The 25,184-nt window shown below is 46.5% G+C and overlaps 1 protein-coding gene across 1 annotated transcript in view; it reads left to right on the top strand.

Annotated features, from left to right (window-relative positions):
• Positions 1-7,451: 7,451 nt before the first annotated feature.
• Positions 7,452-25,184, top strand: part of JPH1 (junctophilin 1) — a 90,480-nt gene continuing 72,747 nt past the window's right edge. The window contains exons 1-2 of the mRNA XM_008150326.3: positions 7,452-7,830; positions 13,845-14,604. Coding sequence (XP_008148548.2) covers positions 7,452-7,830; positions 13,845-14,604 — 1,139 coding nt within the window. The remainder of the gene's footprint in view (positions 7,831-13,844; positions 14,605-25,184) is intronic.

Raw genomic sequence — 25,184 nt, 5'->3', positions numbered from 1 at the left:
CTTCCTGCACCTGAGCAGACTGTCCCATGGGCTGTGCCTACTTCTCAGGGAGCTTTAAAAAGTGATTTTCATGCCTGCCCGGTGTGGCTCAGTGGTTGAGTGTTGACCTATATGAACCAGGAGGTCATAGTTCGATTCCAGGTCCAGGCACATGCCCAGGGTTATGGGCTTGATCCACAGTGTGGAGCATGTAGGAGGCAGCGGATCAATGATTCTCTCTCATCATTGATGTTTCTAGCTCGCGCTCTCTCTCTCTTCCTCTCTAAAATCAATTTAAATTTTTTTTTTAATTTTTAAGTGCTTGCCATGTGAAAGTAATAGTGAAATGCAAGAGATGACAAAGGGTGAGAGCATGTGTAAGGAAAGGAAGAAGAATTGAAGCTTTATCTGGAATGAAATCAGTGCAAAAGAACCCAACGAGGGCTTTGAGGTGTGCTGTTGAGGTGACACATGGGCTGGGACTGCAACCCTTGGCAAGGACAGAGCATCCCCCATGTCACTCAGTTAGAAGAAAGCCTCTTCTATTACTGGCTATTGTTTCATGTCCCTTTCCAGAGCCCCGGGAACCATTCCTCCCCCAGTTAGAACTGGCATTTCTTCTACTGCCTACAAATTGGCTTCCTTTTTCTGTCCTTCCTCGATCATCGTTTGGGGGCTGTGCACTCCTTAGCAGTGCTTTCCACAGTAGTGTGTGCCTCCCTTCTTTAGCTCTTCAGAGAAAGGTCATCCCGTCAGTGTTCACAACTCTTACCATCTCAATACCAACACTCCCAAATATACTTTCATGTTCCCTTGCCACCCCCAAGTTGTGCTATTTCAAATACTGAGTTGCCCCAGTATCTTCCTAGCCTCAGAAGAAAGCATTCTGATTTTCAGTGCACCACGAGAGAGAGGAGCTTGTCTTTTTGTTTCCCCAGATCCCAGGGACCTCTTTCCCAAGAGGTCTCCTCTGTCTCAGTCACAGACGTGGACTCCTTCATTCCTTCTGTCTCTTAACTGAAGACCACTCCTCTACAGATGCCTGGAAGGATGCCCCTTCCACTTTATCCCAAAGCTAAACAATATGTCCTTGATCCCCCAAAACAGCTTCAACCAGCAGCCCACAAAACCACTCTGTCCTCTGAACTCTTAGGACTCTTGACACTTACTTGCTACTTGTAGTGGTCACCCAGGTACTTTTATTGTCTTTTTTTATCTCTTACCTCTTTAGAGATGTTTTATAGTCTTAAGAGCAAGGTCTGAGCCTTGCTTCTCTGTGTCTCCAAATCTAACCCAGTAAGTAATCATATACACATGTACACATATGCACATACATACACACACATGCTGTGGTTTGTTTCAGGTGCCAGGTCTTCAGTACAGACCTGCAACCCACTCTGTGTCTTCAAGCTGACCACCTCCTTTAAGCCTCCCTTTAGTCTGTCATATCTTCTCGTTGTTAGAACTTTTCCTGAAACCCTCTGTGAGCCCCATCGTTGGACACATGCTAAGTCTCCGTGGAGCCCTGCCCATTAGGAAGAGCAGGCAGAGAGCCACAAGGGACGAGTCAGGGGAAGAAACCAAAGCACTGCCCTTGAGACTTAAATAAGGCCCAGCTGGTGCTTTTACACTGGAATTAGACTAGTTCTAAATTAGGCACGAAAGCCGAGGACAGGAGTGCCTAATTGTACAAGGTAAGCTAGCAGGTATCCAGCAATTATACAAAATTCTGGTACCATGAAGCTAATGTCTAGAACACAAATGATAGCCTAAAATTAAGGAGACTGGAAAGGGATAAGGAGAAAGCTATACAGGACATGAGGCAGCTGAAGTGGTGAGTGAAGAAGAGGCAGAGGAGAGACATACCGGTTTTACAGAAGCCAAGGGAGATACATGCTCATGGGTATCAAATTCCCAGCTGCCTCCAGCAGGACAAGAACTGAAGAGATGTTAACTAGGAGGTCCCCAATGGCTAGGCAAGCTCCACTACACTGGGGAGGACAGAACCCAAATTGCAGGGGGGGGTGCACAAGAAGTGGTGGGAGGTCAACACTTGAACGTGACATACTCTCCCTAGGAGTCTGCAGCTTCAAGGGCAGAACCAGAGACTTGAAGTGAAAGCAGCGCCTGGAAATGAGGACTGTTTTCACATGGAGGACACATGGTCACATCTGATAGATGGAAGACATTACAGCACATTCAACGGAGGGAAGGAACAGACCCAGAACTTGGAGAGGAAAGGGGTGTCTTTTCCTTGGGGTTGGGGTGGGTGAGGAGAGAGAAAATGAGAACTGATGCTAAGTTCTGAAGAGAGGAAAGAGAGGGCAGGTGGCCCATGCGTTGGCTCTTTTCCTCTCTGAGGGAGAAGACAAGACCCTTTAGGAAGGAACTGGGGCTGAGAGGAGCCTGGAGACAGTCACGGGCAACTGGAAGTCACCTGGGAAGAGACAGTGGTGCCGAGTGGAGGGATGGGTCTGAGCTCTGCACCCATGATTTGCAATGGCAGCTAGTAAATGATGTGATTTCTCTACAGGGGCTTCCTAGGAGTGGGGGATGAGAAATGGTGGCTTGGGGGTGGGGACCAGGTGGGCAAACGCACCAGGAGGTCACTATGGAAAGGACATTGTGGTAGAAATGACTCAGAGGGCCTGGGGTTGGGCAGGGTGGTGCCAGGAGGACAAGTGGGCATCAAAGGAATAGAGACTTTGATATGAGTCAGTTTGTTTGTTCAGTGAGTAGGGAAGATGAGACAGTGTTGTCAGAGAGTGGGGTTGTCGAGGTGCATTTCCAGAGTTGGCTTACGTTGGGTTCAAGGTAAGGTCCAGGTTGTGTCTGAGGATTTTAAGATAAAGGTCATGCCTCTGAGAAAGGCTTGAGGCCAGGATGAAGCTGCTTGGAACAGTGTGTGGGGGAAGAGCAGATAAACCATCAGTCCTGGATGAAGGCAGGGGAGTGACCTAGAGAAGATGGCGACCAGATTGGCACTTATGGCTTGAACGACTAGTGTGAGTCTCAAAAGGAGGTGCTTCTGAGCAACAACGGTCAGAGGAGAACAGTGCCAATTACTTACAGGCAGACCTCGTTTTATTGTGCTTCACGGATGTTGCATTGTTCACAAATTGAAGCAAGACCCTCCACCAGCAAAAAGATTACAGCTTGCTTTATTGCCGTACTCACTTTATTGCAGTGGTCTGAAACCAAGCCCGCAATATCACCGAGGTATACCTGTACTTACTAACTCATTAATTTTTAGTGTTTGACCTGTGTTACCCAGCTGTCTACTGACCATCTCCTAAATGAACCTATCTTCTCAACCTCTGTAATTGACTCTTTTTCTTCCATTTCTTTCATGCTAGACAGTGGCATTACCACTCATCCAATCCAGGCAGCCATTCTAAACAATGAGGAAAGTCACCTTCACAATCCTTCTTGCTCTCCACCCAGAGGGCTTCCTCCCCCCATTTGAAAGCTCTCACTCTTGCTCCAAAGCAGGAGGGTAATAAGGAGAACCGCCTCAAGAGCCAGACCAACCTGGGTTTGAATCCTTGCTCAGCCATGCCTACCTTGGGCACATGAATGCCCTACACCTTATTGTTCTTCTCCTGTAAAATGGTTATAATACTAACCACATGGGTTATGATGAGATTTCAATGAATTGATGCATGTAAAGAACTTAGCGCAGAATCGGGCACACGGTGATGCCTTCAAAGTTTTGAAAACCGTTCTTTTTATTTCATTTTATTGATTTCAGAGAGGAAGGGAGAGGGAGAGAGAGATAGAAACATCAATAATGAGAGAGAATCTTTTCTCAGCTGCCTCCTGCACACCCCACAAATGGGATCAAGCCCGCAACCTAGGCATATGCCCTGACCAGGAATGGATCCATGGCCTCCTGGTTCATAGGTCGGTGCTCAACCACTGAGCCACGCCAGGCGGGTGAAAACCACTCATTTTGGAACTCTCTTCTGCTGACCTCAGGTTGTCTGCAATGCTTATGACCACATTTCTTAATATCTATATTCATTGCAGACAATTTCTTAAATTTCTTGAATGCTTTATTGCAAAGGTGCAAGTAATACTCATTTTGACATAGAGTAAATCACGGTCCATCTTTCAGAGTTGGTTTACATCGGGGTCAAGGTAGGGTCCAGGCTGTAGACACACTTGGAATCACATCCTTTAAAACAATAAACACTGGCAGATTTGTAAATGTTTTATTAAATTTTCTCCATAATTAATTCTAACCTGTCAAATAGTTACTAATAACTTTTAAACACACCTTCATTTTTTAAAAGATTAAAATCTAAGTTAAACACCCTCACCAATATGTTGTTACTAGAGTCACACTCAAAACGGCTTACCTTTGGTTGCAGGGTTTTCTGGAAGGGCAGTCTCTACTCGCTGGGCTTGAAGGGAGGAAAAGAAACTGCCAGGGCGGTTGTTGGCCCCTGGGCTTTAATGGCCTCCCCCACCCCACCTGTCAAACCAACATTCACATTCTCTTCTTACTAATCCCTCCTTAAAGCTAAATTCAACTCCCCCTTATCCAGGGCAAAGGTTCAGAGTGAGAGGGAAAATAAGGACATTACTAACCCTGACTCCTCTCTGCCATCCATCATTCTTGGCACCTCTTCCTAGTGCACCTTCCCATCTTCTCCAACCGTTACCATTGAACCTGAACCCTAACATCAGTAAACACATCAGTGCATTGGGGGAAACATTCCCTCGTGGTGGCAGCAGGTACATGGGAGCATGGCTTGTATTGTTACTTTGCCAAATATTGTTCAGTGAGGTACCAAGCATCCAATAAATAAATTTCTTCCATAAAGAGAGTCAATGGCAGAGTCGGGTTACAATTAAGATTATTTGAAATTTAATAGCAGATAGCTGGTGGTGGATTCTCTCTTTTAATGAGGGTTCCCTCCAAGGAAAACATTATTAGGGAGAGGAAGAGAAAAATATTAAGAGATAAATAGCCATGTCTTCTATCCTCCCCAAATTTCCATATTCTACCCAGATGTGTATGTACCACGATCCTGTGTCCTTCCACCATAGATGGACCAAACATTTTTTTTTTTACAGAAGCTAGAAACTTTCTCTGTGCTGTATCTTCCAGAAAATTCGTCATTTGTGTGAGAGCAAAGTAGGAAAAGTACAAATCATTCAATGTTTCCACCATGCTTGCAAACAAAATCGTAGACCTTAAATGTTCCTATATGGATCCAACATACGGCTAGTTCCAAAAAAAAATATGATCAGGGAACAAGGATACTCTGAAAAAAAGTTTTAAGAGAGGAAAAAAATGCTGTCTTAGCAACCACACTGTTTCTCCTATGAAACAGAACCCCCAAATAAATGGAAATGTGTCTATCTATGCTAGCTGCTGATCCTACTGTATCCCCATAACAGAGAAATGCAGTTATGGCTCAGCGGCAAAGTCCGGGGCCCTCGTTTTCCCAGTGGCCTAAATCAATCCCCAGGCCAGGGCGAGATGCTGAGCAAGATGCGGAATTATTTCAGGCCACTGGGGTAAGCACTATTCCTGGCAGCCCTGCAGGCAGCGCCACAGATGAGGGTTTCCAATTCTCTTTGGTGATTTGGTTCTGTGTAAACTGAGATTTTTCTTTCAGCATTTCAGCCAGATAAGCAGGAAAGGCCCGCTCCAGGCCTGAGATGGAGGCAATCAAGGTCAATTTCAGTTCCTTTTCTGTGCAGTTTAGTCTACTTTTCCCTGCTGCCTTCCCGACACCTGTCCTTGTATTTTTATCTGATTATCAAATACCTAGGAGAGAACCTTCGGCAGCTCTGGTGCTCACTCAGTCATCCAAAGCCTCTCGGCCTAAGGAATCGCGTGAATAATCGGCAAAGCATGTCCTTGGGAGGCCAGCCTAAGACCCCTGGCTACGCACCACAGAGAAGCGTCTCCCGGGGCACTCTGAGGATGCGGTTCCGACCAATGCCTGCTCTCAGCAGAGACAGCTGACTGGTTCAACCTGCCAGTTACCAACTCTCTAATGCCCGGCTTTGCCCTGCGCCGACCCTGTACTAGTACTCAGTTGCCATCTACCATGGAAAGGGGGAAGCAACTCGTGTCCCTTCCACACGTGGAAGATGGTGAAACTGACGTTTAAAAGTTTAAAGAGTTGTCGAAAGTGAATTCAACAAAGCAGTGTTGTAGCTGGAAAGATCAGCTGACACCTGTCCCCGGGTTTGTAGGTCACAGACTCTTTGTAAGTTTAGGGCAGTGTTTTACTTACCATATACCTCCTTGAGAGCTTCTGTTTACTTTCTTAAACTGTGGATACCAGCGGGAAAGTATTGGGTGTACATTCCAGACACTTACCCAATAAACACACCCATTGAGCCGTCTGCCTGTAGGGTACACAGCTTCAGGCTGGAGAATTTCTAAGGTTGTTAGAAGAACAAATGAGGCATTAAGGGGAGTGGGCTCTGATGTACAGGGAAAACGGCCCAGACCCCTGCAAAAACAGGTTAACAACAACCTCTCCGTGATTACAAATCAAAAAGTAACTAGTTGACTCTGTGCTTTTTCCAACTGCACCGCTCTCCCCTGCATCTTCATTAAATAAATGCAAACACATGTGCTTTGAAACGGGTGGGTGTATAAGAACATCCTGCGCAATTATATCTAGGCTGCCGCCGATTTCTCTCACAGGCTTGCATATATCTGGGGGATATTGAGTCATGACGACAGCTGAGCATGACAAATGCAGCAGAACACAAGTTGGAATGCCGAAGAAATGCAACTGCAAGGCCCATGCAGACAATCCTGCGCGCAGGAGTTTTCCCTCCACACACACGTGGCCGCGCTGAGAGGCGCTTAACCACCTTGATTAACCCCGAGCACAACCCCCGGAGGCTCCGCCGCCCGCGAGCGGTCTCCAGGCATGCGGCCGCGCCTTCAGGTCCAGGTGGGGACTGTCGCGCGTCCCGGGGGACACTCGCCCTCCCCCCGCACCCCCGCTGCGCGAGCACACGCGCGCCCCGCGCCCCGCACCGGAGAAGCGGCCGCCCCGGGGCTGGGGGCAGGGCTCGGTGGGGCGGGCGCGCCGCGGGGCGGGGCGGGCCCGGGCGCCCGGGGAGGGGACAGGGGCGGGCATGGGGCGGTGCCCGGCTCACGTGGGCGGGCGGGAGCAGCTGAAGGTCCGCGGCGGAGCCGGGGCTGTCCTCTCGCGCGCGGCGCTGGCCAGGGCGGCGGCGGTGAAGGAGGAGGAGGAGGAGGAGGAGAGGGGGGAGGAGGAGGAGGAGGAGGAAGGCGGCGGTGGCGGCGCCGGCGAAAGAAGAGGGGAGGACGGGGGCGGCGTCGGACTGGAGCCGAGCGGCGGCGCGAGCTGCCCGGGGCGCTGTCGTGCGCTCGCCCGCCGGGCCCCCACCCCCGAGCTACACCCTGCCGTGCCCAGCTCTGCCCGCGTCCGTGCCCCCGCGGGGAGCGCGCCGGGGCTGCCCCCCGAATGACGGGCGGAAGGTTCGACTTCGACGATGGCGGCACCTACTGCGGCGGCTGGGAGGAGGGCAAGGCGCACGGGCATGGCATCTGCACGGGGCCCAAGGGCCAGGGCGAGTACTCGGGCTCCTGGTCGCACGGCTTCGAGGTGGTCGGAGGCTACACCTGGCCCAGCGGCAACACCTACCAGGGCTACTGGGCGCAGGGCAAGCGGCACGGGCTGGGGGTGGAGACGAAGGGCAAGTGGATGTACCGGGGGGAGTGGTCCCATGGTTTCAAGGGGCGCTATGGGGTCCGGCAGAGCCTGTGCACCCCCGCTCGCTACGAGGGTACCTGGAGTAACGGGCTGCAGGACGGGTACGGCGTGGAGACCTACGGGGACGGAGGTGAGCGGCGTCGCGGGTGGCTCGGCCGGCGGGCGCGGTGGGCTGAGCGGTGGCTGCGGGGCGGCGGGCGGGGGGGGGGGGGACCGGAGACGCACGTGTCCGGGAACCCGCCAAAACACCTGGACTGCCTCCCACCCACCTCCCGCGCCCGTGTGGAGGGTGTGTTGGGACGCAGCTGGTGCGAGGGGGGTTGGGGGCGGGGGGATCTGACCGGGTTCTGGGCGCGGGCGCCGTGGCCACACTCGGGGCAGCCAGGCGCGAGGATACCTGGCGGGCGCCAGCGCAGCGCTGCCACCGGGAGGAGACGCCGCCCGCCCGGGAGGCTGGGCTGGAGCGAGGACGCTGTCACTTGAGCCCGTCACATTACGTTCCGGATCCCTCCCTCTCCCGGCCGGGTTTGAGATCGCCACTCCCTGGGAGTCAGAGCGAGCGCCCTGGGCTTGCGAGGCTGGCGGTGGGTGCTGACCGCTCCCGGATTGGTTTCACGAGGAGTCGTATTTCGCTGCTGGTCCTCTCGTAGCCTAAAGATAGCAGTCAGAACCCCATAAGTAGGATGTGGGGGGGAATGGTGCCTTATTTGGGGTGCGTTTGGAAACACCCTAGGCGAGGGGAGTAGAGAGGGCACCTGACGCAGGTGGAGCTCGGAGGGTGTGGTGTTTTGTTACTAGTTTTCCTTCGGTTCCTGAGGTATTGGTGTTCGGTCAAGTGAACGGTAGTGTTTGTTGATCTGGAGCTGTATGGACAGATCACTAGGAAAACATTTTAGAAATGAGCCAGGAACTCTGGGTTTTAAAATATTCAATTGAGAGAGATCGTCGCGATAGTCGTTAAGTTAGCAGCTGCTGTACCCCTGAGAATGGCAGTGCCCAAAACTGATTTGCACAAAGGTGCATGACCTAAACAGGATGGTGACCAAAACTCGCCTTACAATGCTTGCAAAAGAATGTATGTGCATGTAGAGCAGACTTTTTCTTTTCCGTTAGGAAAGGTATACATTATTGAAACAGGTGTCAGAGCCTGATGAATTTCCTTGTGTAATAAGCTGAGAAGGATGAATAGGTCATGCTTTGGCAAAGTACATTTTCTAATAATAAACATAATCATAGTTCATTGAAAGGGGTTGTAGGAGGTGATGCCATCTTTTGGAGTTAGGCAGCCCAGAGTGGGAAGATATTAAAGGGACCCAATTAAAAGTTCCTCCAGCCCAGTTGCCTATTAAAAAAAAAAAAACTTATACAATTTATACACTTCACTTACTCAGAACACGGGCCGTGTTTCAAATGCAAAACAGCAGAATGGTAGGATATGCTAAAAAGGACATTTTTGGGTCCTAGATAAAGGACATGTTTCTCATGGATTAAAAGGAAGAAAAAACAATCATTCTCAAACACTGTTATATGGGCTGTTGGAGTCCCACATTCCACAGTAGTTAATTAGGGCCTTAACCCTTTGCACTCGCTTGCTTTTTTCTCGATTCCTTTATTCTAATGCTAACCGTGTCGAGTCACACTCGACATCCGAGTGCAAAAGGTTAAATGTTCTGAATGGGCCAGGGTGCCTTGGTAGGCAGCCCTATCAATATGTTAGCTTGTGATTGGATTTCATTGGAGGCCCCAGATCTTCAATATAATTAAATTCCATGCTCAAAAGTGGGACACAGTATTTATTTTTTAAATGTGTGCATCATGTTATAACCTTTCAGGAAGGCTGTGGATAGTTCTCTTCAGTTCGGGAAGGTTAAAAATAAATTAGTCTTCTTTTAAAGTTACTACTCATTAAACAAACTCTCTTGGTTTAGAGTATTCATTTTACCTAGTAATCAAAAAATATATATAGCACAGTGAAGGTCTCTGTATGTTTTGTGGAAGCTCCAGGAAGTGTTCAGGCTGACTTTGTGGATAATCTGCCTTCTGTTTAAAATTTTAAAAAAATTAAAAACCTTAAAATTTGGCATCACCATAAAACAGTGGTTTTCTTTTTCTACAAAAAAAAAAAATCTAATATGCCACCAATTAAGAAGGGGGGAAAAAAAACCTTAAAAACCACGATTGTGAGTTTATTTGTGGTAGGTGGTTCCCTGCTTTCTTTCATTTGTCACTCTTTGATTAGAAAGTCCTAACTCGTAAAAGGTGGGGTCGAAATGGAAGTGTATAACTTACTTCATACGAAGGTTTTGACCGAAATAGGAATTAATCACTTTCCCTGTTGTTACTTGAATTAGCTTGGGATTTTTTTTTTCCCCCTCTGCACAACTAGATGTTTGTCCCTGTACACCCTCTGTGGGACTTAGGGAAAATCTGATCCCATGTATTTTGGGGTGACATTAAGTTAGAGGAGGAAGGAAGTAGTAATTCCATGTGAGAAGTATCATGTGACTTATTAGTGATTTGTGTGTGAAGTGTTGCTGAATAGAAACCCCTGAATATTACATCAGAATAAATTGGTACTGTACTCATGAAATCCAAGTTGAGGTGCCCAGCATTTTTGGTGCAAATTCTGATCTGCCGTACTTCATTTTTTCCCAACTGTCATAAAACCACTGGGAATGTCTAGGAAGACACATTGTCGTTAACGGTATTCGTACTTGCACACACCCATCTGTAGCATATAAACGTAGGTTTGCATGCAACAGTCTTCATTGGATTGGAACTCGTTCTGAACTAGAGGCCTTCCAGTACAAAATGGCTCTATCTAGAAAATCAGCTCCCAGGTGAAAAATCATAGAACAGAATTTAAAACCAAGCCCATAAAAATGAGTCTTAACGCTTGTGAAATCTGCATCTATCTTGAAGGAGCCGAGAGGACCTCATTAGAGCTTTAGTTGCGCAGCAAATAAAGAAGTTGAGACCCACCTGCTTCATAAAGAAACAGTGGCCCTTTTTTCTAGTTTCATTGACTAAACTAAATATAATTTAAACTTCAGATGAACTATTAACAGTTTGGCTGTAAATTGGTTTCTAGCAAATCCACTAAGGAATTCTTCCATATACTGTGATCTAACAGAATAGGATGGGAATGTGGCCAGCTGTTCGCCTGGCCTTCCCTACTTGACAGTTAATCAGAGTCCTACACTTTCTAATTATTGTTGTTGCTGTAGACTGCTTGGGTTTTCAAGCAATACTTCTTTGGAAATTCCAAATATTAGTCTTACTTTTGAGATATCAACTCAAAGAAACTAGCTGTTAATGTTCTCTCGCTGCTAAACATTTACTAGGATAATATGATTGCAGTTTAAAAGTATAAATACTCTACTTTTAAACTGCAATCATACAGTTTCAAACAGCACCCCTGGAAACTTTCCTGGCAAAATTAACTTGTCATTCTGTAGGAAAGTTAGAAGGATATAATCTCAGTATTCCACATTTATTTAAAAGAACAAAATATTTAAAATAAGGTGGTTTGTTTTAGTATGTGCAAGTCAGATTTGTATACATTTTATCCTAGAATTTAAATTGTATCTGTATGGGCAAAGGTAAAGTCAAAATTGACATTTCCCGATAATTCCATTTTCCTTACTGTTAAGGTGGTGATGTTTGAAGATGGCTAGTATTCAGCAGGGAATTTCTTACCGTAAAATGTTCTATGTGACTGGTCCTGCCCTTTTGGTTTACCCTTAGAGAAAGCGATTGCCCACCTACCTCCTCAGAAGTTCCTAGATGTCTGGTTAAGACTTTCACATCTGCCAGCATATGACATTCTCAGTACCAGATCTATTTCATATTTCATTGTTGCCCTGCTATTATCTGTTTACTAGTATAACAGAATGAACAGAAAGAGAAGGCAATCTTGAAATTAGTCCAGATTTTTTTATTTAGGAGCCACTGTGGTCTTAACTTTTAAGTGCAGCCCTTGCTAACACAATGACATAAAACAACTAGCATTTTTGCTCAGAATTTTGAAATGAAATGCATGCCACACAATGGACATCTGATGTGGCAATTTAAAATGAAAAATGACTTCAAGGTAGCTCTATGAAATCAGAAACAAGGAGGTCAAGACAGACCGTAATAATGATTCATTTTCTATGATCCTGTGAATTGTTATGAATACAAAAGTAATTGCATCTTAAAATTTCCACATAGCTTTGTTTTGGGGAGGTACTATAATTTATTTTTTATTACTTTGTATAAATTAGCTATAATGTATTCAGATGGTTTATTTTTTCAATTATGGCTCACATTCAATATTATTTTGTATTAATTTCAGGTATACAGTTAGTGGTTAGACAATCATATTTTACAAAGTGTTCCCCCCCCCCAATATTTCCAGGGGAGGTACTATAATTTAAATTTTGCTTTTACTGAAAGGAAATGGCCTTGATTGTGAAAAGAAAAATTTAAGTTTGCTAATTTTAACATTCATTTCTTCCTAAGAATATTTAAAACTCTGCACCAGGCTATTTTTTAAATGTGCCTTTGCTAATTTATTTAATAAAAAACCTTACTGAACATAAATTCTTTAGATTAGAGGTTATCCTCTTCCTGAAAAGGCATAATATTCATTGAAAAGTGATCTGGTATCAAAGTTTTAAGACATCTTTGCTCTGAGATGAATTCCATAATGTTAAGAATGGGAGGTTTCCTTTGGCCTGATCTCAGTTTTTCTGGGGATAAATAGTGTATTCTTTTTCACCATAATAGCTGTTTACTATAAAGTTACCAAACACTTACAGACTACAAACCACACAAGCCATGAGTCTAGAAATGTTGTGTTCTCTTAGGATAATTCCTGCCCTCAGCGTGCTTCTAGTCCATGCAGTGGCATGGGCTAGGGCCGTGGTCGGCAAACTCATTAGTCAACAGAGCCAAATATCAACAGTACAACGATTGAAATTTCTTTTGATAGCCAAATTTTTTAAACTTAACTTCTTCTAACGCCACTTCTTCAAAATAGACTCGCCCAGGCCATGGTATTTTGTGGAAGAGCCACACTCAGGGGGCCAAAGAGCCGCATGTGGCTCGCGAGCCACGGTTTGCCGACCACGGGGCTAGGGGAATCGGATGGCCCAGAGAAAGCAGAAATTTGGCAAGTAATATGGGATAAACCTTTTTTTTAAATATACATATATTTTTAAACTATAATTGACATATGTTACTTTCAGGTGTACAACATAATGACTCCATATGTGTGTATCTAGTGAAATAATCACCGTAACAAGTCTCATCCACATCTATGTCATAACCTTTCCACCTGGAAGTAGACAGTGTTAAAACAAATTGCCTAATTTTTCATGATGGTTCACTATATTCAGTATATATATTGTTTTTGTCAAGTCACTGTTAGCTCAAAAACTTCTACCCAAATTTAAGTAAGAATCCTAAATATTAAACTTTTCCCCACCCCCTCAAAAGGGTGAACATGGTAGAAAGAAAATTTAAGATAGTTTGTTTGTTGACCCATACCTTAATCATTTTAAGTCCTTAATCGTGTTGGAATGTTGTACCAACAGCCCCAAGAGTCGTTTGTAGTTTTTCAGCTAAATTAGACTCATTAATAGTAAAATTAGGATGAAATGCACAAGTAGAACTCATTTCATCTTCTACTATGGCACTGCCTTTCTAAGAGGGATTTATTTCTTTTTTTTTTTTTTTTTTTTTTTAAAAATAAAAAAATTCCATTAGAGTTAACATTCAATATTAGTTGCAGGCGTACAGCACAGTGGGTTAGACATTTATATAACTTACGAAGATCAGAGGGATTTCTGCTGTGTTCATTTCAGGGGTGAAAAGTTGGTTTCCAGTGACCACTCTTGGTATTTGAAAGTACTGGTTCTATCTGACACTGGCATACATTTTTAGATGAAAAGCAAAACCAGACTATTGGGAAATCCTATACAATTCCAAAAAGGCATATAGAGGACAGGGATTCCCAAATGAAAAGGTTCCCCTTCGTCTCGGGAGGCTGTGGGATTGGACCCTGGGCCCTGTGCGCCTGGCTGTCCAAGCGGACAGCGGCCCTGGCAAGGATCACGCGCCCTCCACCCCGGATTCATACTGTGCTTTGGTCTCTCCAAGGTACCTACCAGGGCCAGTGGGCCGGCGGCATGCGGCATGGCTACGGAGTGCGCCAGAGCGTGCCCTACGGCATGGCCACGGTGATCCGCTCGCCCCTGCGCACCTCGCTGGCCTCGCTGCGCAGCGAGCAGAGCAACGGCAGCGTGCTCCACGACGCCGCGGCCGCCGCGGACACCCCGACGGGCACCCGGGGCGGCTTTGTGCTCAACTTCCAGGCCGACGCCGAGCTCGCGGGCAAGAAGAAGGGTGGCCTCTTCCGCCGGGGCTCGCTCCTCGGCAGCATGAAGATCCGCAAATCCGAATCCAAGTCTTCCATCTCCAGCAAGCGCAGCTCGGTCCGCAGCGACGCGGCCATGAGCAGAATTAGCTCCAGCGACGCCAACTCCACCATCAGCTTCGGCGACGTCGACTGCGACTTCTGCCCCGTGGAAGACCACGTGGACGCCACCACCACGGAAACCTACATGGGCGAGTGGAGGAACGACAAGCGCAACGGCTTCGGCATCAGCGAGCGCTCCAACGGCATGAAGTACGAGGGCGAGTGGGTCAACAACAAGAGGCATGGCTACGGCTGCACCCTGTTTCCCGACGGCTCCAAGGAAGAGGGGAAATACAAAAATAACGTTCTGGTCCGTGGAATAAGGAAGCAGCTTATACCGATAAGAAACACAAAAACTAGGGAGAAGGTGGACAGAGCCATCGAAGGCGCGCAAAGGGCAGCTGCCATGGCGAGAACCAAAGTGGAAATAGCCAATTCAAGGTACGTGAGCGCGGCGTGCCCGGTTCTGCCGGGCCGTGCCATGTCAGTTTGTCTGTCGGTCTGTCGGTGACATCGCCAATAGGTCCTACCCCTGCCGGAAGCAAAGGTGGCAAGTGATGAAGCCCAATAGAATCAGAGTCAGAAATGTCCCCGCGCTGTTCCTGAAACTTTCCATCATCAAAAAAAAAACCCACATTGAAGGCACATGGAGGTCCCCTTCCTGTTACAAATTACTTCCCTGATCCTTACTGTGATGGAGTTCACGCAGGCCCTGTGTTTATTTCCCGAGCCCAGAAAGTTATACATATTTTAGAAAGTACTCCTGAGATACTGCCATGGAAACATACCTGGTATAGATGAGTCCCTTTATCCCAATATGTCAGTTCTAAGTGTTTCCAACTCCCTCCTGTAGAATTATCCTAATTTATAAAATTCGTGTTCTGTTTCCTGAAGCCTTGGTAGGTGACATTGGTTTGGAGGAAGCCTCCAGGATCTAGATCGGCAGAAGTTTGGAAGTTACGTGACAAAATCTAGCATGCATTCTTGAAAACGACATGCGAGAGGCAGAGGCACGAAGGCTCACAGAAATCGCCTCATTCTGTGCAGGGAAGATTAGATCACTGTGTATTAAAAGGAAGGGGGGCGGGGAGCCTGCCGTGGACAGATGGGACTGTGAGTGCGCCAAGGTTGGAAGAAAGTAGAGCAGTAGAGACAGGCTGGAGTGAGGAGGAGAAGGTGGGTGAATAAGAGATGGAGAAGTAGGGTGTATGTGGGCACAGAAGGTCTGTGTACTTAATGTTTTACCACTAATAGCTGGGTTCAGGGATCCAACGAGAGGGATGGAGAAATCTGTTGGGAATAGAATTTTATGAAGGATGGATGTCATGTTAGACACAAAAGAAAAAGGGGCGGTTGTCATTGGAAATATTTTTTAGCCGTATTGCGGTGCGTGCTGAGGGACCGCAGTTGTGTGTGACTTGAAGCAGACATTTAGCATAGAATATTAACAGTGCGTTTACTGTCCATAGAAGTAAACCTCCTTTGAAACCACAAAAGATCATCATGTCTTCAGGTTTTTATTAGCATTGAATGAAAGACACCCACCTTTTTTTTTTTTTTTTGGTTGAAACATGAAATTTCTGATATTTGAACTTTTTCATGTGGCAATTTCATATACTTCCAGACCTATAAAGTTTGTGCGTGTGATGTGTGTTTTTGTTTGTTTGTTTGTTTGTTTGTTTTTAGTGTTCCTATTCTATGGCTACTATTTACTTCTGAGTGTCTGAAACACTGCTTGGCAAATGGGAGATTTTGCATTATTTATAGCAGGGGTGGGGAATGTCCGGCCCTCGGGCCGGATAAGACCCACGAAATCATTTGGTCTGGCCCTGCCAAGGCATTAGGGATGAGTTAATTAAATGTTTGACCAAATATAGCAGGTTAATTTTTAAGTTGATAATTTTGTATGGCCCTCGAATGATGTTATAAATATCCAAATGGCCCTTGGCAGAAAAAAGGTTTCCCACCTCTGATGTATAGATACCTATGCCAATACTAAAAGTTTTTGAAGGTTTCCATTGCATCTCAAATCAATCCTCATTTAAAGTTAGTATTTCTTGTTAATCAGCACAAACTTTTATGAAAGGTCTCTCCTGTCTTCACTGCCAAGCATCTTTTATTTTAGATCTTGGTTTTCTCTGATCACCAAGCAATGTATCTATCTGCTTTTCCATTTGCTTTGTAGATAGGATGCTTGGCACATCTAATCTGCTGGCTTCCCTGGTCCTCAGCTAACTAAAACCAGTCATATACCTAGCATGTAATTTCTAGCACACTCCTGGATTCTTCCATTTTATTTCCACCTTACAACCTAGTGCTATAGTGGAGGCAGTTCAGTCTTGCCTGATGGAAAGTAAGCCATGCAGGACACTCTGGCATCAAAAGACTTTCTTATGCTTTCTGTGATTACTGAGTTTATGATTAGTTTATATTGGAGGAATCTACATAACGAAAGGGAACCGCTTGCAATACAAAGCTGATCTGTGATTATATTAGTATCCTAGAGCTCTTACCCAAGTCCTAGCCATGTCCTCTCTGCTGGAAGTCTTTTGGGAGTGCTATTATGCAGTTTGGGAATACTGTGTTATACAGTTTATAATCGGGAGTTCTTTAGCTTAAGATATTATACTTTGCACTGGTTAACTTCGTAAAAGACTTTAGTTAACTGTTCAAAAAGGCTTGGTCCATTATGCTCACAGTCACAGGGCAAATGCTGCTTGACTCCACTTATGAAAGTATGGAAAGTGGCCAAACTCATGGAAACAGAGAGTGAAAGTGGTTGCCAGGAGCTTGGGGGAGGGGGACGTGGGAAGGTGGGGTTCAGCAGGTATAAAGTTTCAGTTTAGCAAGAAGAGTTCTAGAGAGCTGTGCACAGCATTGTGTCTGCAGTTAACAATATGCTAGTGTGCACTTAACGTGTGTTAATAGGGTAGATCTTATGTTAAGCCTTCTTATCAGAATTAAAAAAAAAAATACTCTTGGGATGATACACTAAACCAAAAATGCCCACTCAGTGAACCCTTTCTATTTTACTTACTTTCACTGTTGTAGTCCCCATCCCTTGCTTTAATGACTACTTCAGGTACTGAGCTTTGCAACTCGTCTTGGTAGGAAGTAACTGAAGGACTGGCATTCTTCCTGTACTAGCTCGGAGTTTAGAGTTCTGCCTTCTTATAAAACTTTTTTTTAAAGTGGGGAGGGGCAGCTTCTGTTAAGTTTTTGGAGCTCACTGCCTGGGGAGGCCTTCTAGCTGTCTGACTGTCATAACCCTGGCTCTAGACTCTAGGATGGAAACAGATGGTGACAGGACGGGAGAGCCAGCTAAAGCAGTGACAACCATAGGCCTTTGCTTGCACTACCTTCACTTTGTCAGATTAGAAGCAAGAAGAAGTAGGAGACGGGAGTGGCCAGCCTCACTGGAGCTAGCGGGATGCATGGCTGCGAGATCCTAGAGCTAGGGGGGAAGTGTCAAGGCAGGGGCAGGCCAGCCTGCCATGTGGGGCCGTGCTCCTCCCATTACCCCGTTAGCACGATATGGACTCTCAGTGCCCCACAGCTGGTAACAGCCACACCTAGGCAGGTAGTGTCAGGAGGGAGCCCTGTGGGGTCCCCTGTTCAGCTGGAGCCCCAGCCATAGCTGCACGGGAGGGGGCGGGGGTAGGGACCGAGCAGCCAGGTAGAGGGTGCAGGGCCTGAAGCTCAAGGTCTGGCGCGCAGGTGAGCTGGCTGCATCTGCTCCCAGAGCTCGAGTCTGGGTTCCGTGTTTGCCAATTTTCGACTTCAATATAAAAAATGACATAGTTGGAAAAAATCCTTCAGGAAAAGTATATTTCCCATACCTTTCTTTAAAAAGCCATATTACCATTTCATACCACTCTCCCCCTGCCCTCCATACCCAGAATGACTCGGCACGACAGCTTCCCTTTGCTGAGCCCTTCCCTCTGCCTGGCCCTTACCCGGCTCCTGGGCCTCCTGCAGGCTGCTCTGTCCTCAGGTTTCGGCACAAAGTCTCTTCTTCACTGAGTCTCTCTCCAACTCCACACCCTCCCACCCCACTGCCATCTCCCCGGTCTACAGCCCCCACTGGGCTACGCTGTCACTTTATTTCAGCCTGTTTGTTTAATAGCTCTTTCTCCAACGAGGTCAGAAAGCCAGGCTGCAGGCAGCTTTGCTCACCTCTGAATGCCCAGCAGCTAGCTTGGATCAGGGCACTTCCCTAAGGCCCCGAGTAAATATTTGGTGAATGAGTGAATTAAATTCTCACTGCTTAAGGTCTGAACACGGCCAGTGCTTCCAATTCCGTTCTGCTGGACATTTATAAGTCACCGTTTTAAGAAAAGAAGCATCGCGCTCATAATTCATCAGGCTCTACTCTTAACAATAGTCAAGTGAGTGCAGAAGATGCGGAAGGGTGAGCTGCAGGTACCCTTGTCTTCAATGAAGTCAACATTGAAGTGTCATAACTAAGGCAGGGCCAGGAAATGAGAGCTTCAGGTTAAGCCAGACTGTTATCACCATTCCTCATAGGTGTGAGCTGGTCCAGCGCTACATGCGGGTACTTCCTGTAAGCAGATACGGAGACTCCAAAAAGTCACCTTACTTAACTAGAACAGCATTAGTTCCTCCTGCATATTGGACATCACCAACATATATGAGACGTCAGGACATGAGAGCTTACTGCCTTTTCAAAATCAAAGTTTGCTGAGTGTTCAGCTGGCTTAGTTTTCCTCTTGAGAGATTTTTCTTGTCTTGCCTATTTAGGGTCATATTTTTAATGATCCTCAATAGAACAGTCCCTCGCAAGACTGCTTGACTCGATTCGTACTTATTAGTCATTAAAACCCAAGGGCAGGCGGGAGTCGGGGCACAGTCTGGATCCCAGTGGAACCTCCTACCATCAGGAGCAAGCTTGACCTCCACCACGTGGTTGGGAAGGGCAGGGAATTCGAAATTCTTCAATTCCGTTGGACAGAAGGATTCTCTTTCTCTTCTGCAAATCAGAATTATAGTTCACATTCTGTCTGTCTTTCCTTCCTGTCTTGGGGTCACATCATATCTTTGAAAACAATTTTAGGTCACCTCTTCCGTGAACTTTTTGCTTCTTCTCCTGGGGCTCTGGTTCCTTCCCAATTATTAGCGTAAGTCATTTTTGCAGGAAGGCACGTCCTTGTAATGCCTAACAAGGCATTTTAATGAAAAGCCTGTTAAGCGGGTAAAGAAATTTTGGAAGGAAATTACCTAAAATGTGGGTGTTTACAGCTCACGAGAGTATTAATTCTTTTCTGTAGCTGTGCCTCCTGTGTTCTTCCATATCTGCCTTTCTGCCTGTCACCTGTTCCCACCTGTTATCCCCGCCCTTCTCCACACTAATTCCAAAGGCTCGGTTAAAACACTCAGACCCTGAGCTGCAGACAAGTCACCATGAACGAGGACTGATAACTTGCCTTTCTTCACAGGAGGGTTGCTGTCAGAGTTGAATGAGGGAGTGGGGGTCACAGGGCTTTGTAAACTGTAAATCACTGTATAGAGTTAATGTTTCCAAAAGCACGTCAACCCTGCAAGTACCATTGCCCAAAGTGAAAGCAGATAGGAGACCAAGAAGTCAGACTGGGATGGAGGTAGAATTGGGGGGATGGGGGGCGGGGGCGCGAGGCAGGCTTGGGAAGCAGAAAGAGGGATAAACAAGAGGAAAGGAGTTAACTAACCCCCTCCCCCCCACCCCCCCACCCCCCGCCGGTAAGCTTGACCACTGTGTGCAGACATGAGCACGGTTCAGAACTCGCCCCCTTCCCAGCCTCAGGTCTAGGTGAAGTCAGTATACTGTCAACAGGCAATTCTAATTTTTAAGACGAAAGAAAATGCCCAGGGAAATGGCATATGTATTTATTTCAAGCTACACTGGGGCACTATTCTGAAGACAGTACAGGAAAATAAAGATTTTTCTCTTTCGAGCGTCTGGGTTTATTAGTGTGGGTCACCAGTATCCTTTGTGTGCATTATCCATTTCGTGTGGCACATAACAATCTTAGGTACGCATTTCTCCTCTTCGCCCACGAGCACCCCTTTCCCATGCCGAGAGTGAGGAGCCTGCTGCGGTTTCCTGCCGTTCTCCAGGCTGTTTCAAGAAAGTCGCGCTCCTCTGTACCAAAGGCCCAGACCCCTTCCTGGGCCGAGCAGTCACTGAGACTCTTCCGTGTGGGTGTGCAGAGGGAGCAGCTGGAACCAGAAAGATCACCTGGGCCAGCAGCAGCTCTGTCCCACCCCCAGCAGGGGGGAGTCAAGCTAGGATATCATCGTCCCCAGAGTCCTGGCTGGGGAACAGAGAGAAACTCCTGGCCCAGCCCCTGTCCTTCAACTCTGATCTCTATCACCTCGCCGTTTAGCAGGTCATTGCACAGCACATGGGAACATACTGTGTTATGAGAACTTTGTAAAACATCCTGAGGCTATCTTGTTGCTAAATATCTTTCTTTAAAAAAAAAAACTCTTCATCCAGCCCTTCCAAGTCCAGGCCCATTCAGAAACGGTGTGGCGTTGAGGTGGCCCTGTGTTTTAATGATTAACACGGAGGTTCAAGTGGTAGAGATTGAACGACAATTGGTCTTGGGCCATAATAATGGGAGGCTCACACAGTTTTCCAGACGTTGGGCCCACGATAAACATACTTTTTGAACCCTGACTCAGGTAGGCATGGCTCTCCACTTAGATTAAACAGAGAGGGCGAGGAGAAGATGCCATGTGTGGTGTGGATGGGATAGGAGAGCATGTTCAATTCAGTACTTGATGAGAACTGGAAAGAAAGGGGGGGGAAACTATAATCCAGGGTGCTGATGATAAACTAGGTTTTGGGACACGTGTTGGCCTTGTTTTAACTGTAAAAGTCTGCATTTACTTCAACAATACAAACTGCAGCAGACCATCTCATTTAGCTCTGAAATATGACATTTTTGTGATTCTGTGAATGGGAAGCATTCAAGCATCAGTTACACTGTAGGAGAGCTGCATTTGTAATGAAATCCCCCCTCCTGTAATGTCTTCCGGAAAGCCAGAGGCATGGTGGCGTTTGTGGTCCGTCCCAGGTGCTCCGCAGGAATTTGAGCTTTGACCTGGAGAAACTCTGCTTTGGGGCAAGTGTCTAGTTCCGTGGGCATCTCACAGAGCTGGGAGCCGCCTCCTCCGGGCAGCTGCCGGGCAGCCCAACCCGCCCACTCACAACTTTCCATTATGGATTAAGCTGACTGCCAATCTCCCTTCACTCAAGACACCACGCTGGACGCTTGCAAGACCAGTGCCTTGCAAATCTTTGAGATGCTTTTCTTATTATAGATGAAATATGAACATTGTGTTTAGGAACAGGATCCAACAAATGCCAAAGGTATTTATGTAAGTCATTCAGCTTTAGTACAACAGCCTCTTGAGAATTAACCAAATAAGCTTTTAATAATGTTGCCCTTCTATCTTAGTTGGTGTTTCCCATTTATTTGGATAATATACTCAGTTCAAAATAAGCTGCTTTATCAGAAATTTAATTAACATGTAAGGAATCAAGGCTGCCTCCAAAATAGTGCAACTCTTTGAAGTCCAATCTTCTTAGCATGTCCCCATGTGCCAAAAGAAACTTGCTCAAGCCAAGGAAAACACACTCACTTTCTAGCGTCGTTAAAACATTCACTTATGCCAGAGATTAACAAATAGTTGTGTGAGTTTTTAAAAACTTTGTAAGTAAGGTAAAAATTTCGCTGAAGTTTACTATAGCAAGTCAATAAAATCAAATGTTGATCTCAGTTGCTTGGTCTAGAAGCCCCCAATGTTTAACGTTTTACATCGGTGTCAGAGTTTTTTTGAGTTAGTATGTCAAGATTTCATACATTCGCATCCATCCATTAGGGCCCAGGGTTGAGCATCCTATGGGGAGCCTGTTAGTCAAAACATGTTAAGCTATCCCGTAAAAGCTAGAGTTTAGGGTTCAAGAGTCGAAGGGAGGAGCACCAGGTGGCCGGTTTACCTGTCACTGGTTCCCACCTGCTCTTGCTCGTCCCAGTGAATGGAGAATCGGCTCCGCTGTGGGCTGATAGATTACCTTGGAAAGATGCAAATGCCCTGGACGGGTGGTACCTTAGCCCTTGTCCGTCATCAGTTACACGTTAGTTAGCACTCTGGTTTGGATGCTTAGCCCATTTGATAAGATTTGGTTCTTAAACTCAGTGAAACATTGATTTTATTTTTTTGATAAGTGATTTCACATATGCATATATAATTATTTACTTAAAGACAGAAGGAAGCCCACCTCCCACATTAGTACATTTCTACAGTATTTAGAGTCCTGATAAAGCTATTTCCGCTGTCAATGCCCACTTCACATTTGCTCTCCCTAGCTTCCTTCCGCCAAGTGTATGAAGTGCTTGCTATAGAAGACTTCTTCCTATCACTACTCATTTTAATTGTCTCTTTGTGACATTAATTGATTACATACTATGTAAATGTAAAATTATGATTGGGACCCAGTCCTTCCCATGATAGAGTCTAGTTGGGACAGAGAAAACATTTAATTACCTGTCGGATGATTGGTACCTAGCTGTGAGGTCAGGTAGCCCAAAGGAGGAGCTTAATCATAGCCTGGGGATGGAGGCATGCTTTTGCAGGTGGTATCCAACATGAGAACCGAAGGATGTGCACATGTTCTCCAGAAGATGGAGAAGAGTGCCAAGGACAACAGCCACGTGTATTTGGGCCACTGTGAAATACTGGGCATGGCTGGAAAAGAGAGTGCTAGGTCGGGGTGTTGAGAGATGAGGTGGAGAAGCAACCTCACTGACCTGTAAGGGGAGGTTTGGACATTATCCTCAAGACAGGGGAGGGCTTTTGGTAGTCTTAAGCAGGAATTACCTGGTCAGACTTAGAAAGATCACTTCGGTTACAGGTAGTATAGGGTTAGGGAAGAGTAAGGAGAGAGAGAACTGGAGAAAAATGAAGTAGTGATCTGCTAACTAGCAGTCTAGGTAAGGAGAGTCCATGGGCTGAGCTAAGCGATGGCAGTGACGATGGAAAAAAGCAAATGTTGGGCGAGAGCCTCCCAAGCAGACTCAATGGGACTTGATGGTTGGTTGAATGCGTGCGGTGGACCTAGAAAAGGAAGTCAGTGGTTCTGGATGGCCCACCGGATGGGCGGTGGTCCTGTTGATTCACATACGGACCTGAGAGTAAGGTACGGGTTTAAAGAGGAAGGTGAGTTTGCAATGGATTTTTGACTTCGTGAATTTTTGAGGTGCTGGCCCCAAAGACAACAGGGAACACAGGCCTAGAATGCAAAAAAGATTCCCACTCTTCATATGGAGCTCAGACCAGAACTCAACAGAACGAAGACACTTAGGAGGCCAGGAAAGGAAGTGTATGCAGATGATGTTAGAAAAAAGCTCTTTTTAAGAAGCACACATAAAGCAGTTCTCACATTAAGTGACCAGAAATCTGTTGCCTTTGAATAATGCGACTCAAGTATCAGAATGTCTGCACTTGAATTTGTGAAATATATGCTTTCGAAGATTTGTGCTGAAGGGACCCACCCAGTGAGCAAGATCCGCTGGCCTGTTTCTTTCTTGGCAACAGCGTAGAACAGAATATCACCCTTGCAAATTATTATGCTAAAGAACATCATTTGGCAAACATTTATTTAGTGTCAGCTCTGTCCAAACATGGCAGTAGGCCCTAGGCATACAGAGATGAATCAGAAACAAAACGTGTGGTGAAGCACAAATACCCTGCTGATGGGTCGGTAGTGCTTCTCTGCAGCTGGGCAGGTGCTGTGAGCACGGTGGGGCTGCAGGTCAGAGGGACACACACACACACACACACACACACACACACACACACCCCTGCGAAGTACCTAAGCCACTAAGCCAGCCTGCGTGTGCCTGAATGCCCTCACCCCCAGCCCCTTTCCGTTGCCTAACTCCGCGTTAAGTTCCTCCTGGCCATTGGACGGTAGACAGTGCTTCTCCAGGTGCAGCCCACCACCCCCTGCAGCACATCTCAGGGGGTTCCTAAAAATACCTGGCCCCCCACCCAGTGCTAAATTAACCTTTCTCGGGGCAAGGCCCAGAGCTTTCCAGGTTACTCTTAGGCAGTGATGGCGAACCTATGACACGCGTGTCAGCACTGACACGCGTAGCCATTTCTGATGACACGCGGCAGCATGCCGAGGATGAAACATTTGCTGCTCCTGAGGATGAAACATTTGCGACTAGAGTCTTGGAGTTAGTTTTTTTCCTCAAAGTGACACACTACCCGAGTTATGCTCAGTTTTTTTGGCGAAGTTTGACACACCAAGCTCAAAAGGTTGCCCATCACTGCGTCTTAGGCATACTAAACCTGGTCAGTAAGTGTAGGTTGAGTTTTGATAGGAATGAGATCATGAAGGTTTGGCAGCTAATTTTCTACCGATGGCCTTGGGGAGTCTTTAAAGGGATTTGAAGGGAGCCATCAGCCTTTTCGATGGAGCTAAGTGGGCCAAGACCTAAGGCCTGGCCTGTGGAGGAGAGGATAAAGACCCAGTCAAGGTCAGGGTGGTAGAGAGGCAAAGGATAAAACTTACAGGAATTGATGGACCAGAAGTGGTGGGTAAGGGATGGAGGCGAATCTTAGATACGAGTGTCTGATATTGCAATGGCTCTCGGTCATGTTCGTGAAAAGGTTCATTCATTCCAGAACATGGGGGAGTTTTGTCAAGCATATTAAACAGGTAATCTTCTGGGTCTCTGACTCCAGTCCATAAATCCTCAACAAGGAGTGGGGCTGAGGAAGTGGGCACCCGGACCCATTTGTCACAGAAAGCCCAAGTCTGGGCGACTTCCCCTCCAATTGCATGGTTTTTGAAGCTGAAGTCACATGCCAATTCCAGCGAGGTTTCTGATAAAAATTATTCAGTAAGTGAACATAGTGAAACATCGCTGACCATTTACTTTTCCAACTCCAGGTGTGTCCGCAATCAGAGGAAGGTGGCCTGAAAGGGACAGTGTCCCACTGTG

Source organism: Eptesicus fuscus, chromosome 19 (genome assembly GCF_027574615.1).
Source record: "Eptesicus fuscus isolate TK198812 chromosome 19, DD_ASM_mEF_20220401, whole genome shotgun sequence".
Taxonomy (NCBI): Eukaryota; Metazoa; Chordata; class Mammalia; order Chiroptera; family Vespertilionidae; genus Eptesicus; species Eptesicus fuscus.
The sequence above is the reverse complement of the archived record's forward strand: the minus strand, read 5'-3'. Positions and strand labels throughout refer to the sequence as shown.